This window comes from Lycorma delicatula, chromosome 4, assembly GCF_047948215.1.
Source record: "Lycorma delicatula isolate Av1 chromosome 4, ASM4794821v1, whole genome shotgun sequence".
Classification (NCBI taxonomy): Eukaryota; Metazoa; Arthropoda; class Insecta; order Hemiptera; family Fulgoridae; genus Lycorma; species Lycorma delicatula.
Genome location: NC_134458.1, coordinates 94656610 through 94675506, shown reverse-complemented (window position 1 = coordinate 94675506; position 18897 = coordinate 94656610). Strand labels below are relative to the sequence as shown.

General features: G+C 27.4%; 1 protein-coding gene across 1 annotated transcript in view; it reads left to right on the top strand.

Annotated features, from left to right (window-relative positions):
- The window catches only part of LOC142322672 (uncharacterized), a 56536-nt gene that overhangs the window by 20394 nt on the left and 17245 nt on the right, over window positions 1-18897 (top strand). The window contains exon 3 of the mRNA XM_075361749.1: window positions 15250-15369. Coding sequence (XP_075217864.1) covers window positions 15250-15369 — 120 coding nt within the window. The remainder of the gene's footprint in view (window positions 1-15249; window positions 15370-18897) is intronic.

The following is an 18897-nucleotide window of genomic DNA, read 5'->3' as shown; positions in this document are numbered from 1 at the left end:
ATAAATAAACTTTGAATTTAAAGGATAGTTCCAAGGATAATAATTTGATATTTAACTTACAAGTTATATGTTGTACAACTTACTAAAAGGATTACAGAGTAATCCTTTTAGTAAGTTGTACAAGCAGTGGAAGACTTTTGTATAAATATGCTGATTTATACAGAAAATATTAAATTATATTAGGCAAATCAACTAACCATTAAAAATACAATACAGCGTTGTATACATATTCCAGCTGATAAAGATTTAAATTAACAAAGTAACACTAGTAAAATTAAAGATTCTAGTTTTATAGTACTTAAGGACTACAATGTTTAACCAAGAGGAATTAGAAATGTTTTGCTGACATTAAAGAAGGGAGTTATAAAAATGTAGACAAAGTAGACTCCATTTAGCTGTTTAGCAATAGATAGTTTGTCAGCAGAGAGGTTTTCACTTTTTCACACATATGGTATTAAGTGTGGGAAAGTGAGATATTGATATGTTAAATGAAGTATATGATGGAAGAATCTAAAATAAATAAATGATAGAGATATGACAGGGGACAGAATCAGGAAGTCAAGTAGTTAGGGATTATCTGTCATGTTGTTATTAATTAAAATTGTATGTGTTTGAAAGCATAAGTTTAGAGAGATTAAGTTGAATAGTTTCAATGTAGCAGGTCTCAGAGGTAAATTTTACAATCATAACCTCATTTCATTCATTAAATCTTATATGTTTTGTTTGTTAAAATATTTGTAAAAAGGGCCATATGATAAATATATTTTAAGGATATTTTAAGAATACGAATTAAGTGTAAATAAGTCCATAGATCTAAAATTATGGGACCGGCAAGCAAGAGGTAATATTTGGTTTTAGTGAAGTGAAATTTATTAGAATTAGGATGGTAATATATGTCATCATTGAGAATCAACTGATTATCATAATTCCAATTTGTCTGAGTAATGTAGTTAAGAAATGAGAAAATGAATAGATGGATTTGTGGAAGGCTTCAGAAAACAATTGTGACATTAAGAATTATATGTAAATTAGTATTTTAATAGTAGAGTACTTGAACACAAAGTATTATTAACAAAATTCTAAATTTAGAGGTGGGTATAAACTCCTATAGAAATCGCAAAAAGTCAACAATAAAATGTATATGGTATTAAAAATGTGTGAGAAATTTGATCCGGTGATCATGATTGTTAAAGTGAAAGGTGTCAATGAGATTGAACCTAGTTTCTGTAGTCAGTATGGTTATACCTGTTATCAATTTGTGTTGTGTGTCTATGAGTATTTTGATTTTAGTATGTGATTTTAAGGTAGCACATACTATTTCACGCCTATTGAAATTAATAAGAATAATTTATTAATTGTAAATAAAAATGACATTATGTTAGCTCCGCTGTCTAGATATCAGTGTCATATAAAATAAATTATTTAATTAAATGCATCAATAAAATAATTATAATAAAATTATGCTTAATTTTGCGTCATGCGTAGGAGATATTTAATTAAGTAGGGTCTAGAAACAGGTAAAGGAAATAATGTATTTCCCAGGAGATGTAAGCAGTATAATGTTTTATTATTAAATACAGTTAAAGGAGTGCTAGGTAGTTAGGAGTGTAAGGAAAGGGTACTAGGACATATTTATATGATTCAAGTTTGGGAATGTGAAAAGACTAGAAAAGAAAGCTATAAGTCTTAGATTTATACCTGAGGTATATTAATATTCAAATTAGAACAGCATACCTATAAGCCAGTAAAATTACATTTATGTGCAGATGAAAAGAGGAAATTTTCTCTTTATATAAGAGATACTTTGTGAAGCTAGGGGTTCAAAAACATTTTGAGGATCTGTTAAGATTTTAAGAATGAAAGTTTCAAATGTTCTCTATTTATAAATCCATAAGTGTGGATTCATCACTTTATTGCTTTGTTTAGGTCCAACAGGTGTGCTGATCCGAACACATGGTTGTTCCATTCAGGAGAGATGAACTCCTCAATAGGGAAGTGATGACGGAAGAGCGTAGGGTTGACCTACATAAAGCAAAGGAAAAGAAAACACTGGAAATGGACGGTATCCTGTAGAATTCGATAAAAATACTCCTGATGAATTTTTAAATTGAATCTCGATTCTTTTTTAATAATGTATTATGGAATGTCACAATCCCTCAGAATTTAAATAATCAGTTATATTTCCCGTTTATAAAAAAAAAGGTAATATAGCGAATGTACAAAATTATAAGTTATATCCTTTAAGTGACATAGAAAAGATGTTTTTTTAGATTTTGTTTGGAAGAAACTGAGAAAGATTTATGAAAATAAAATATTAAATTAGATTAGGTCGGTTTTAAAAGAAGAATACCCTATAATTGATGATATATTTAATAGTATGTATATCAATTATATCAATATTAGTTGTAAGTTAATAGATAAGCTGAAGAAAGTGTACAGTATTTTTTTGGGGGGACCTTTAGAGCAACTTTTGATAGATCAGTAGGAATGTGTTATTTTATAAATTTCATGAAGTTGATCAGTCATTCCATTTTGTTTGAATATTTTATTATTTTTATAATAAAATGAAACGTGTTTATAGTGTTTGGTGTAAAAATCTAATGAAATGTTAAGCAAGGTGAAACAAGATTGTTTGTCATCTCCTTTACTGTTTGCTATATTTTTATATGATATTTATTATTTTACAGGCGAGGGGGTACGATACAGTTGATTGATGTTAAGTATTGTTACATGTCCAGATGACCTTGAAATACTTACAACAAGTCTTACTAAAATTATTGAAATAAAAATTTAATAGCTTAAAGAATTATTGTGAGATATAGAGACTAAAAATTAATTTAAGTAAGTTCAAGATAATATTGTTCAGAAAAGAGGGATATTTAGTCTCTCACGGTTTTTAGGAACTGAAGAAATAGAAATTGTATATAAATTCAAATATTTGGGGTTTCTTCACACCTTTACCAAATGTATTAAGAAAGCAGCTTTAACTGAAACAATTTGGTTCAAGTGGAATATGAAATAAATTAATTGTTAAAAACTACTTATCTGTGGATGCTAAATGGGAATATATTCAAAAATGGACTTTGCTAGATTAGTAGCCAAATAACAGGCACAGGGGTTGTGGTCACTGATACTTCAATTCACTTTAACATTTACTTTTTTTTGTAAAAAAATTCTTAGCATTACAAAGATTAGCCTGTAATTATATTATCCAGTTAGAAGTTGATATTTTGTTCATTTTTATGTTGAATTTATACAATAAAATCTTTATTTTAAAGATTTTAAATGTGTCAATAACAGGTTTACTGTATTTTATTGCAGAAAAGATAATCAGATATGAAATAGGTTGGTATAAAGTTTGTAAATGAACAGTGAATATGTGCAAGTGATGTAGTAGAGCAAAAGGAGCATAAGTGGTATGTAGAGTTTGAATGTATGATTGCATTTTTGAAAGTAAGATTTAAGGAAAAATGTACACATCAGACAGCTGTACACATTTTCTTGATGTTTTAAGAGATTGAGTTGAGATCATGAAAGTGATTACTTAAAAAAAAAATTGAGTAGATGCAGAACAGGTGTAATTTTATGAGATAATCAGGGTTTATTTTATTTAAATCGTATATCACGAAATGATGTACATCAATCTGTTTGTTCATTGTCCAGTTTTAACAAGAAATAATATCGCATATTTTGGAGACATCCTAAAAGTACAACTTAAGAAAACTTTAAATTATCAGATTACTAGTTAAAATAACTAAATGGAAAAATTTAGTTAAGTCTGCGTAAAACAATCTTATGATTGCATCAGCAGTTAGAAAGGAAATTGTTTATGCGTTTGATTTCAGTATGTATGCATACATATGTATGGACATAAATGTTTAGAATTAAAGGATTAATTATTTTATTTAGGGTTTTCTGACTTTATTTGATCAACCGTAAAGAAATGTATAATGTAATACTACTTAAAATGTTAGTAGAATCTTTAAACTTTGTAATTTAAAGAAGATAATTGGTAATTTAAAGAAGATCTTTATATTATTACGTATTATGCTATTTTTGTGACCAAGTTCAGATTGTTATATTTGCATTATCTGAAGGAAAACAAATAATAGAGAATTGTTTAGTAATATTGTAATTATCATAACTGAATTGATTTCAAAAATGGGCTCATAGTATTAAAATTTTCTTTAATTTATTGATATATCTGATTTGTTTTAAATAACTTGTTCATCAGTTAATTACCTATTGAGGCCTGCTACACTGACTGTTTATAAGAAATAGGCTTAGAATAATTTGTTTTTATTTTTATTATTACTTAAGAAATTTAATATACTTTTATCTGTGTCAGATTGTTATATATTGTCTTTTATTTAGTATTCTTTTATACTTTTATTGTTTAAATATATTTTTCCTTTTTCTCTGTTGATTGACCCTGGTGTACAACAACCATGTCAAGCTAATGCCATATAATGATTATTTTACCTAATTTTGGTTTTGTTGTGCTTTTCTATTGTAAAATAAAATCATTATTATTAATGATTAATGTTAACTTATATAGATACATAATAAAAAAAAACATGCTACATTAAAAAGACTTCGATAATTTTTTACACATTTGCATTTTTTTTTTTTTTAATTTAGGTAGATAATTATCCAAAGTTCTTTTTTTTGTATATTCTTAGTCATTTAATTATTTTGAATCTGATAATTTTTTTTATTTCTAGTTATAGTTATATTATTATTTCTATAGGATAGCTAGAAACTTACATTATTTAAAACCTCTTCCACTGTTCAGTTGTTGTAAAGGTTAAGCTATGTCACTAATTAATTTAGTGGCATTTATTAAATCGTTAGTGTTCCAACAATAGCGACAGATATTTATGGTGGAAAATCTGGTTCGAGGGGTACATAGATTACAGGCAGATTATGAGAAATAATATAAAGTTGATTTTTTAAATTCAAAATTTAAATTATATATTTACTGTAGTGGGCAATTTTTACGTATTGTTGGGGAAATCATAGTGTTAAAATCATATTTAAAATAATCTGTCTTGATTCCTTTTATGTTACTAAAATATTTCTTATTTTTATACGTTTCAAAAAGTTGTGAGATATTTTCTGTTATATGGATGAACCGATTGTTTATTCAGCCTAAACCAGCTTGCTCATGAGAAAGAGAGAGAGAGTTAAAATAATGGTAACCATATAAGAATTTGACTGTCCTTCCTTCAATGTAATTTCATCCTCAAAAAAGATTTTGCAGTAAAAATTGTTGAAATAATAATAAGATAAAAATTGGTATATATCAGCTGATCTCTACTGAATATATCCATTCTAAAACAGCCAAGTAGTCTTTAAAAAGATTAATGTTTCTTAGTAAACATTAATATATATATTAATATCTTATCTTAATATGTATGAATGTTGTCTTAATATATATATATATATATAAAGACATGTGGAAATGTAAAAATGCACATGAAATAAACAAGTTATTAGAATCACGGACTCTCAAACCAGTGTAACCATAAGATAAACAGTGTTTTATTTTCCAGTAAAACTTATATTACTGTTATATAAATAATTTCATGAACACAAAGTTATAAATAAAAAAAACAAATGGTAGTATTACACTAAATTAAGATTATAAATTGATTTATTTCAAATGAATGTTAAGGAAAGTTTTGGCTTGTTTTAAGCATTAGTACCGAAATTGTAGCATTGATTTTTATACTAAATTTTAAAGTGATTATTAAATACAGTATAAAATACTAAAATACCATTCTCAGTTGCTGTAAATAAAGTTAATAATACTGTCTTCCATATATCATATTGATATATATCATATACCACATATCATGTTGAATATTTCAACAGAGTAAGAAATATTTTACTGTTATAAACCACTTTAGCCTTTTCATAAAAACTTTACTTGACATAAGACAGCTTGCATTCAAATAATGTTGTTCTTCAGACTTACTTCTCCAATTTCATGTATTAATTACTTCATTACGGCTAACTTCACTAGTGATGACTGTTCTACATTATTATCACTGGTTGTATTAATTTTATTTTCTTCTTTGTCATATTTATTTTTAGAGCTTACAAAAATTGGATTTATTTCTACAAATCTACTTAAAATTTTACAAAACAAGGTCTGAGAGATTTTACATAAAAAATGGGAAAGTTTAGAATTTAGTAATTTTGAGATTTGGCAGATCAAATTTAAACATAACAAAGATTCAAGATTTTAAACTGTCTGGTATAGACTTTGTGACTTATAACCAGCTGAAGTAAGTCCTCTGGAATCAGAGGTCTATGAACAGGCTCCTTTATTTTAACTTCCAATAAAGGTCTTAAAAAAATTTTTAAAGACAGTTGTGTAAAACCGAACACACTAAATTTTTAAAAAACTTTATTTAAATCTGACAAAGTTTTTTATAAATTTAGTATATTTGGTTTTACACTTATTAACTGCCTTTAAAAATTTTTAAGAACCTTTATTGGGAAGGTAAAAATGGAGCCTGTTCATAGACCTTTGATTCCAGAGGACTTACTTTAGCTGGTTATAAATCACAAAATCTTATTTTAAGTCTTATTTCTAAAATATTTTTCCTCAAACTGAAATGCATATGATATTTAATTTTTGTAATCAATCAAATCCTTCAGGCCAATTATGAAATGTAAAGTAGATAATTGAATATTTAGTGTATTCTTTTTTTTTTTTGAACTTAATTCATTAAACGGCTGATGAATCAAATTAAATTATTATAGAAATTCAATTTTTCTAACTAATATAATTTTCAACAGTAATCGCACTTTATTTCAAAACCATGAAAAATGTTTTATTTGTGAACAGTATAATACCAATTTAAAAGTTAAATAAAAGTAGTTTGACATAATTTTTTTAGATTCTGATAAAATTTTCATTTAAACCAATGAACAGTAGCATTATTTTTAATTTAATGTGCTTAAATATTATTCATTTGTTTTATTATAAATTATGCAATTTCAAACTAAGATTCAGTAGTCAGTGTGTATTAATAGACTTGATTTAATCACTGTATACCTTTATCAGTGAATAAAGAATACATTTAACATTCATAAAGTGAGAATAACATTTTTATAATAATTGTTTAAAACCTTTATTTATCTGCATACAGTCAGCTGTAACATGATGATTACTAATTAAGTTTTACAAGAATAAAAATGTTGTTATTTAGTCTTGTTTGTAAATGATACAAGAAAGTAAATAATCATTAAAAAATGTTTAAATTAGATATAATTTTTTATCACCTACTATTATCATCAGATCCTTAGTTTAAATATAACTAATTGTATAAAAAAAATAAGAAAGTAAGCTATGCTAAACAGTTATTAAAATAAGATTAAATGCATTATTTTTAATTGTAATATAATTCTACATTGTTCAAATATTATTGTATCACTTTCTCCTCCACTCACTTGTTATAAATGTAAAAAATATTCTAAAACATAGTCTAAACAAGAAAAATCAGGAATTTAAACCCCTGACACCAAATGTTTTGAACCTTTTTTTAGTCCAACATATGAGTCAGATTTATAAATGTGCACAAATAGCTAAACGTTTGCTCGTGAAACTAGCACTGGAAACATGGCCAGTCACTATGTTCACATGAACTCTTATCAAAATTCAATCATATGAAAAACTAATTCAAGAGCAGTAAACAATTTTAAATATTTAAATTCCTAACAAAAAACTTCTTTAGATAATAACAAATCATTTTGAGGAAACTGCATTGAAATCTGTTATTTCATTCAAAATTTACAAAGGAATAGAGAATGTAGTTTCTGGTCAAAATCACAACCTCATCTGTTCCAGCAGTTGAGATGCAAGGAAAAAAGAATTAAGCCAGGAAGGTGCAGAATAGTATATTTAATAGTAAAAATGTGGACTTCCACAATGTATTATAATTTTGCTATTATTGGCAGTCATAATATGCTTTTTTTAAGGTATTATTTTGTGAAACCACATAAGATTTTTTAGTTTTGTCTTATCACTTGTGCAGTCTGTTTAAATTAAGAAAACCCCTAGTTTTTTAAGGATTATTTAGTACAAGAGAAGTATTGAAATAAAATGTAATGTTTTTAATTGGAAAAAGTTAATTCTTAAAGTTAGTAAGTTAAGTTAATAATTAAAATACAAAAACTAGTAATTATAGAACATAATCACTTGCCAATTATTTAAATCTGGGTATCACATTTGAAATATATCATTTACAAACCTACCTTTTAACTTAAATGTTAAAAATTAGATCTTCATTACCATTAAAGTTCTTGACCATAAGGTTCATTACGGAAATGGCTTATGTCACCGACACAATTCAAATTTTAAACAGATTTGAGTCTTCAAATGTGGTCTGTTAAGAATAAACAAATCAGTACAGAAATATTAGAGGTATACTTACCGGAGGTAAATATCAGAGGGGCTATAGAATTTTAGCATTTTATTGAAGTTTATCTGAATTACACAGATTGTTAGCGCTTCCCAAGCCAGTCCTATTATATTTTAACATTTATGGCTCTTCTAATATCTGGTTATGATAAACAAATCATTCAAGCTCTGCAATCTAGAGATATAACAAGCCACTGTTATGCTCATTACACAAACAAGGAACACAGCTGCCTGAATCGAGGAGGAGTACAGAGTCAATAAAAACTATTCTTAATATTTAAAGACAACAAATATAAATATGATATGTTCTGGGAAATCATTCAGAAAATTCAATAGTGATGAAAGATTTATGGCCAACAAGAAAGCCAGAAAAGCAGAAGAATAGAAGCTTTTACAATTTGATATTACAGGAGAACATTAAAAATTAAGTAAAGTAGATAACAAAAATGAAAAATGTTATTAAAAAGTATCAAATATTACAAACTACATCTGTAACAATATATGTTCATGTAAAAGTGAATTTCTGTCTATTAGTTACACCATAATCAACCCACCGGTTTGGTCTATTGGTGAACGCATCTTCCCAAATCAGCTGATTTGAAAGTCGAGAGTTCCAGCGTTCAAGTCCTAGTAAATTTAGTTGTTTTTATACGGATTTGAATACTAGATTGTGGATACTGGTGTTCTTTGGTGGTTGGGTTTCAAGTAACCACACATCTCAGGAATGGTCGAACTGAGACTGTACAAGACTACACTTCATTTACACTCATATATATCATCCTCTGAAGTAATATCTGAACAGTAATTACCAGAGGCTAAACAGGAAAGAGAAGAAGTTACACCATAATCACTCATTCATTTTTAATGAATTTTTAGGATTATTCTAAATTATGCTAAGTTATTATGTTATGTAAATTACATAACACTTCAAAAATATATCATATAAATATACCACTTCCTCTTCTCGGTAAAAGATTATTTTCTGTTGCTGCCCTTTTTAAATATAGCTTTAATAATTTTTTTTTTAAAAATGTTTAATCTTCAAGTTTTATCTAAAGCATTTTTTGATACAACATTTCTTTTTAGATATCACTATAGTAGCAGCCAAATATAACCTGCATAATGATTCCCCTACTACAACTACTCCTCATTCTTCTTTCCATTTTAGTACACAGGTATCATTTTTTCTGCTATCAAATTATTAGGCTACTTTAGCACTATTTTGTTTGATATATTTGTTTTTTTTTTTTTTGTTTTTTTTAATAAATTTAGAAATGTTGATGAGCCTTATTAACGTCTTTGTTTTTCTTTATTTATTGTTTATTCAGATATTAGTTTATTTTTATATACAAGTATATATTTATATATATATGTTTGTTATCTGTCAATTTTTCTCTCCATCTCTCCGTGCACTTACATCATATATTAACATGTATCAAATTTTTATGTAACTTGTTGAATGATGTTATTATCGTCTGGTTTAAACTTTTGCTATTTTTCAAAAATATTTTATGAAAAAAGCATATTGTTTTCTGAAGGATGAAGCTTTACATTACATATAGAACTACTTTTGTTAATAAAATGAACCTTTTTTCCTAAAGTTTGTTAATGTTAAAAAGAGTCATTGTATCTAAAAAAAAAATCCCATTTCAAAAAATATTTTTGTTTATAGAGAAATTTGTAACCATAAATCAAATTATAATTGTTGTTCAGTGTATGTATCATCTATTTTAGAGTTCTTAACATATTTCTGAACATAGTAATTTATCTATGTTTCTCTTCATAGAATACTGCATTTACAGATAATTCATATAATGCATTTACAGAACTTATTAATAAACAAATTTTCTTGTTTGAATTTATTGTTATAAACACAGATAAGTTAAAAAATTATGCAACTTTATGACTTTTCTGAAAAAAAAATAATAATTTTGCAATTAAGAAATGTTTAATGTTAAGTTAAAACTGTAAAAAACCAACAGAATTGTTATTGTTCTTTTTTTTAATTTCCTATGACAGATAATGAATTTATGTAAACTTAATAAGTTAATATAATGATGTTCATAATAAAAGATGTTCAGTTATCATTGGCAATTCATTATTAACAGTCCAATATTGTCAGATTTTGTTTCCTCATCATTATTATTTATTTGGATGATTTCCATTTTTTTTTCTCTAGTTTAATTACTTTTTATCAAGCCTTTAGATACATTGAGAATTTACTGTTATTATTTTTACTTTCCCAGCTATGGTTCTATTGGTGCTGCAACAGAATAGCTGGAAAGGGAAATTATAGTGATCAGCGAAAATGTTGTTTATCAGGGATTTAGAAAGTGTCAATGCTTCAAAATTCCTTTAGTCAAAAAACACAAAAAAGTTACAGAAATTTCTAGAAAATATATGTATGTACATGTATTGGTCTAAATATTGATTAATATCTCTTGACTAGTTCAACATAATCTTTTTGAAAATTGTTCAAAAAATTCTACTTAAGGAGGATTGCTAGCATTAAATTTGGTCGTTTTTGCCATTTATTAATTTTTTGTATAATGATTGTAGAAAGTTGAGCCTTAATATGATAGAAGCACATATTGAGTTGTTTAAAATTTCAAAGTTTCAATTTAATCAGATTTAGGGGTAGTGGGATATTCAAAGTTATTTCTAGACAGTTTTTGCCTTATCTTGAAAAAAATATTGACCAAAATAATTGAAATTTGGCAGAAATATTTGGCTATATATAGATAGGTAGCCAGATAGATATTTCTACTTTGGCCTGATTTTTATCCCCATCAGACAAGGGGCATCCCATTACCCACCTTTTTTTATAATAAATAAACTTTTAAGCCTAAAATGACAAAAGGGTAGAATGGGATCCTTACTTAAAATATCACTTTTTTAACTTCAATTCTCGAGATTGAAAATCGAACTGTATCTAGTATTAGTATAGACAACATTGGAACTTTTAAAAAAGTGAGACCCTTGGATGGATCCTAACAAGAATTAAAAAAAAAATTGTATAATTTTGAATATTTTATCTGTTTTTCAAGTTGAGGATATTATTAAAAATGTTATGTGATAGCTGTTGAGCAACAGGTCAAATGAGACTTTTTTCTAAAAATGTTGATTTTTTTTTTTTTAGCAGTTATACACTAAATTAATGTAATTTTGATCATAAAAATGTATGCATTCAGTCAACGGGATTGAACTGGAACTGGTATATAAACGTTTTTACATTATTAATAAGAATTTTGATTTTTCTCAATTGCACTTTTAATTCTGCATAATATTTAAGGTAAAATCATCATTTAATTTGAAACTTTTTTAATAAAAATTTTGATCTTTTTCACTTCTGTACTCTAAATATTGGATAATTAAATCACTAATATTTACAAATCCTATGGCAAATTTGAAATAAAAATCTGTCAACAGCAAAACCAGGAAAATTATCCAACACTTTGCTGACTTTTTATTTTTACAGTTGTTCTGGAAATCTGTTAATAAACAATCTGCCAGTCTCTGTGGCAGAGTGGTAGCATCTTGGCCTTAACTGAGTTCAAATCGGGATTTGAACCCATTTTTTCATATGCTAAAAATTTCCATTTTTATATTCCCACATACAAGCTTCTTTGGTGAATTAACTCATGAGTCAAAAAAAAAAATCTGGTTCTTATATAAATATATTTATTTATACACACATGCATGGTATTAACAAAGTATGGAAACCCACTTTTCAACCGTTAAACATAGAAAAATTAAATTTAACAAATGATCCTACCTGAAGCAGTTTTTTGGTATAAGACCACCACACCCAAGACCATCCTTGGGGAGCGACTTTAACATTTTAAATGGAAAAGTCGCTAAATAAAATGGTGGCCATTTAGTGTTTCTCACAGCTAATTTCAAAAGTGGCTTATAGTATACCCCAAGTAATGATCTCATGCCTGAAAATAAATCATTTTGAGGTCAGAGCATTTGCTAAATTTTTATTGTTTTACTGTAGAGCATTGTAAGAGCTACTGTAGACCACTTTTGAAACTGGAAAACATTAAATGGACCGCCATTTTGGTTGAGATGTAGTAGTTCAATGCTTTTTGTGTCAAAATTTTTGTTTTTCAGTGCCCTTAAAAATGTTTGTCACAATTCTACTCTTTCATTTAAAATTGTTGAGCTGCTTCCCACGGGGGCTTGGTTGTGGTGATCCATGCAAAAAAAAAAATAATAAAACTTTTGAGGTAGTAGCATTTGGTAAATTTCATTTTTCAGCATTTAACTGGTGAAAAGTTGCAGTCATACTTTGTTTTTTAAGTTACTGACAAATCATATTGCTTTCAGAATTTTTTCATTGTGTATATTTATTAGGTTTTTGTGTGTCGTATATTTCTATGAACAGCTTTATTAGTCATGTTATTGGGATATATTCATGCGATATATTTTGTATATTTATATTAAGATTTACATTACATAATGTAATTAATAAATCTGGTAAAAGAGGTTGATTTTTTATAAAATTTTTATCAAATATGTGTTTATAATAAATGTGTATTTCATTTTAATTTTACAATGATAAGGAAAATTGTTATAAACGCTACATTTTAGTCGATGACCTTCTGATGACCTCTTCTTTTATTTTATTTATCTGATGTTAAATATATTTATTATGCACTGTTTTCATTTTAATATAGTGGTATGCAGTATTTGTTTAATTAATATACTTATTTTATGAATGTTGAATAACATCAGTTTGCTATGATCATTACCCACACTATAGATGTCAGCAGCATGCATTGGAACTGAACCATTTTTCTACTGTAGAGGTCTATATAAATCAGTATATTTATTTATTTAAATGTAGGAGAAAGCATTAATTAGCATTTATCCCTATTCACACCCTTTAGTTTCCTGGATTCTACACCTTAAGATGTTCTAGCTGTCACAGAACCATTAGATTCCAAGAATATGTGGTCTTTAAGCAAGACAGTAAACTTACTTAATAATTACTTAAGTATTAAGACCATTTATAAGTATTATAAAATTATTAAAAATAATAAACAAGTAACTTTCAAAATATTTGGAAATTGTTCTTCCAGAAGGCCTTGCAGAACTGATTGTGCTTCTTTTCAAGCAGTTACGTTTCACTGGAGTTACCTTTCCACTGGCATCCCCATTGATAACACTTAATGGTTCTCAGAGTGTCACTAGTAAATCCACTGATGAAGGAACTTTCTAATTCAGTACAAAATGTCCTTGGAAGATCAATTTCCAAGTAATTAGAAAAGGTCATTTGTATGTTTTGTCATTCTATTCAATGAATTTAATAAAAAATTATGAATTTTATAAATGTTCACTGTATGTTAATAACGGACCTATACTATAATCAATTCATGGCTTATATTTTTATTCTCAAATCTGTTTGTTCCTTCTATTCTGGTTCTGACTAACTATTGACCTGGGACCTTGACTGTTATCATCATCCGGTTCACAAGTGTTGTGTTTTCCATCATAACAGAATTTCTCCTCAACTGTATAATCAAAAGAAACATAAAATTCACATCCAATAAAAGATAGTAAACTCAGGACTCTGATATATGTGTTTCAGGCATAGTTTCTGAATATTTTTTGGGGAATTTGCCATAGGAATGGAATGAAACAGTTTTTGTTTTACGTGAGTAGATGGTGAGCAGTGAAAATGTATTTTTTCTTCTGTAACAGTTAAGAGAAGGGATAATGTGCTTATTTAGTTAAACCAACTCTTCAGATCTTTCTTTGATACTTACATTTGCACATAATGAGAGTAATATTCATATGAAATGTGTTATTCTGTATTAATAAGCCAAAGATTGATTTACTACAGAACCTTACTAACACAAATAAAAATAAATATTTCATCCAGATCAGTACATATTTATACATCATAGAGATCAGATCAAGAATGGGTAGCCATGTGTTAGTCCAAAGGTAAGAGAAAGTACTAGTCCAGAATTTGCCTGGAAACCATATGAAAAGTGATCAGAACAGCATCACAAAATACACTATTAATATTATTAATAAATAAAGGGGGTGTTTAGCTAAGGTACCACATTCATAAATATGAATGTATGGAAGTATTATAATTTTTAATTTACTAATTAATGAGTGTATGATAAGTGTGTCATAACAGTAACAAGAGTAGGAAATCCAGCACAAATCCTAAGTCGCATTAAAAAATGCCATAGCTGTTCCTAAGAATAACCAACATTGAAATCAGCCATACTAGCAACATGAGAGCAGACAAATTAATGACACCATAAAGCAAAGAATTAATGTATCCCTTTTTGTTAAGAAACAATGCAATACAGTAAAAGTACATGTTTAATATTATACTTATATTCTTGAAAACAGTGATATAAAAAAAATGACGTAAATCGAACCACGCTTTCCATTAGAAAACACAAAATGTTGATATCTTAAGTTAATATATATTAACATTAAGTTAATTATATATTCACATATTACTAAAATATTATTACTCATATATAATTTAAATTTGTTTGGTACATATTTACAGTAGAAAACTATAACATAAAATCATTGTAGAAAAATATGTTTATTCAGTTAATGTAACTATAAAGTGTCTGTAGTTAAACTACTCTGTTTGGTATTATGAAATTCATAATGGTAGAGAAAGGTTTTTCTGTTTTAGATTTCCGTTCTTGGATAGCAGCAAATTAATGAACCTTTACTGTTCTGAAACAATGCATCTTATAGTGTTTCAACTGTCTAGAGAAGTTGTTTGTTATTTTAATTACTTTATTCATAATTATTTTAATTTTTTTCAGGCCCCTTAATCCATTAGGAAATAGATTGGAAATAAGTCAAACAATTACTTGGATTAAAGCCAATTTCGAGGAAAATCCAAATGTATCCATTCCTAAACAAGTGGTATATGGTGAATATATGTAAGTTCTGATAATAATCTTTTCATTTGTTTAATTTTTATACTTAAAAGTATTAATAATTATTTGCTCTTTTTTTTTGTTTTTATTCAGTCAGTTTCCATTCCGATAGCATCCATACATTGAATGAACATGCTTTGTTTTAATAAAACTTGAATGAAGCCTGCTTTAATCCACTCATTCATGAAATTTTTCAGTGCATAGAATCTATATCTTCTTACAATATCTTTTCGCAAAGAATGTATACACTTGAACATTTTGCTTTTTATCGATTAAAAGAGTTCCATACACTAAAATCACTACCCTCAAATTATTTTCTTGTCTTAAAATATGTTCCTTGAATAGATTGGGATGATTTGTAATCGTTTACATACAATATTTTTAAAATTTTGAAAAATCTTTTTAAGATAAAATATAATTTTACACAAAATTGACAATTTTTTAATCTGTATTTATACAAATAAAACAAAGTAATAAATAAATATAATCATGTTTAATTTCAGCTTTATTAACTTTTACTTCCAACAAAGGAATAACTTTGATTACCGCTATATGCATTATAGTTACAGTAGTGCTAAGCGAACAAATCATATACATAATTGGAATTAATGATGGAAGTAGAGGGAATAATATTAAGGAATATCGTGTATTTTATTTCCTGCAAGACTACTTAACATTGAGACCTACAATGACATTTTAATATGGAGACACTTATACACTGTCTGTATTATTTCCTGAAATTTGTCAGAATAGCTCCTCCTGTCATAATTAGTGTATGGGTTAAATTTCAGCTGTTTCATTAATAAAATTATTGATTTAAGCTAGACATGTATCTAATAATAAATACATTTTTCATGTAATATATTTAAAACAGCATAAGTAGAAGTCTGTACAATAATAAAATAATTCTTCATAATTAACTTTTATGATTGTTGTGTTATATTTTCATGTTACTTTTGTAAGAATTTATCATATATTTTTATATAATTTTCTATACTATTAAGATTAATTGAGGTAATTTTTAGTATATGGTTTTATTTTTTATATATTGTTTGTAATTATAAATAGTTATTATAAATATGATAAATTATGTTAAAGAAAAACTGATAAAATGAAATAAATAAAAAGTGAATTAAATATGGATTAATAGGTTTCTTATTTTAGTGTGCAATATTATAATTATGTTGATATTCATTTAAAGATTGTAATTATTTATCATTTTATTGTTATTTTTATTATGTAGCAGTTTACTCTGTTACCTCATATATTCTGTGCTGTAACGTCATAATGTATAGCACTTTTATTTAATCATAAAGAATTGATATCAAGTCACTATTATGCATACTTGAATATTATTACAACCTTATTGAATTTTTATACTAAACTGCTTTTTTTTTTTTTACTATATTATGGCTTCATCCAGTGCTGTAATTTATGCAGCCTTCTCTATTTTTTCATAAATCATTTGTAATCATAAATCAAGAAAATTATACAAGGTGATTCAGGGAAACTGGAAATTTTGAAAATGAAATATTTGGTAATTGTGAGCCTGAACGTCCTCAACCTTAATCTTTTTCAAATTGAAGTATGTTGAAAATTATGTCATGTAATTAATAAAAATACAAGTTTCAAAAGTCAGAAGATTGAAATTACCTTAGTATTCTCCTCAGAATCTGTAATAGCAGTAGCGTTATCAACTGTTTTGGACAACTCCATCATATAGTCAGGATGCAATGAAGCAAGACTGGACCATAAATGATGAACTCGGGTCTTGTAGTCCATGCATTTTATTTTGAAAAAGAACTCTGTGAGATGCCTGTGCAAGTGGTGCTTACAATTTCTATTCCGAGGTAAACATTCAAACGCACTTCTCGCCACGTATGCTCGATTGTCTGCGTATGAGCTCCTGTGTCCGGATGTATGAAATTATGTTTGTGGTTCACCTTTAAATGTTGGTAGCCTTCGTGTTGCAAACAATTATATGTCTTCCAGCAATTGTAAACAATTATTGTACCAGGAAGAATATTTTTGAATGATAGGCAATAAGGTGGCATGTCCACGTGTTGCAACAGGAACCAATAATACTGCTTTTGTTTCTCACTCAATGCAACTGAAAACCCAACTACCACTAATAGTTCTTCCTCTGTTATATCTTCTCTTTCTTAATTTACCTTTGTCGATTTTGTTAGGTCCTCCTACCGGTACCAGATTTGAACAAAACAGTTGAAAAAAAACTTCACAGAAATAGTTAGACCAGTCGACAACTGCATGGGAACTTATGTTTAATTCATTATACAACAACTCTTGTTACGGTGGTTTTAATAAACACCAAAATAGATAAAAGTGAAAAATTGTAATGGAAGTTTTCTTTTCTCTAACCATTTACCACTATACTGGGAAACAGGCGTATCACACTACTTTTTTTTTTCTTTTGTTTGTCTACTATTTCAAAACATTTTTTACATCTAAAAATATGATTTTTATTATCCAACCTCATGTTGTTGCATACAGGACACTTCTTAGTTTTAGGTAATGCCCCATGATCATAGAAAAATTTATGAACATTATCAACTGATTGCAAAAGTTCAGTGCCATTAATTATGGTTAATTCACAGTTATCACAAACACCCCACAGTACTTCCAAACAGCTAGCCATAATTGAGCACACTATAATAATAATAATATCGCAAATGACCTTTGAGCGCTGTATCAACTATGAAGCCTACACAGATAAAGACTACTTTCCAACGACTACTATATGTTTTTTTTTGTTTTGTAGTAGTTTTAGTGTCCATCATATTCCAGTATAAGAGATATTTAAGTTTAGGATGTTCAGGCTCACAATTACCAAATATTTTTGTGAAAAATTATATTAAATAAATTATATAAAATTTAGAAAGATAACATGCCATTTATGAATACATACACAAAATTTATTTTTTGAAGATCACATCTTCCAGGCGAGCTCAATCTCTGCTTAGGCATTCCTTCAGTCTCATAGTGAAACTGTGCATGGCTCAACACAACATTTAAACAGGAATTTCTGCAGTTGCTCTGTGGATCTAGGCTTTTAATTCTTCTGTAGTAGGAGGTCGACTACTACATTCTTTGCTTTTAAGGTGACTAATATTTAACTAATGAATCAGGAGACCTGGAAGCCACAGAATGTCACCACTTCTCAAAATTATATGATTGCCAAACAATTGACACACAACAGCCATCGATATTTGTGCTGTGTATGATGTTGCCCCATCTTGTAGAAACCAAGTGCTTTCAATAATTTCTGGAAATGTCTGTAATATTTACATAATAAAGTTTTCATCTACTTTGTATGGTGATGTATCAATCTGATATATACTGTAGTTTTGAAAGGCCATCCTCATTTTCAAAAATATAAGGCCATATTATGCCATACAATGACAGAGTGCACCACATGGTATCCTTGTTGTTATGTAGGATTATCGTATGCCCAAAAACAAAAATCTTATTTATTAACAAATCAATTAAGGTGGAAACAGGTTTCGTCCAACA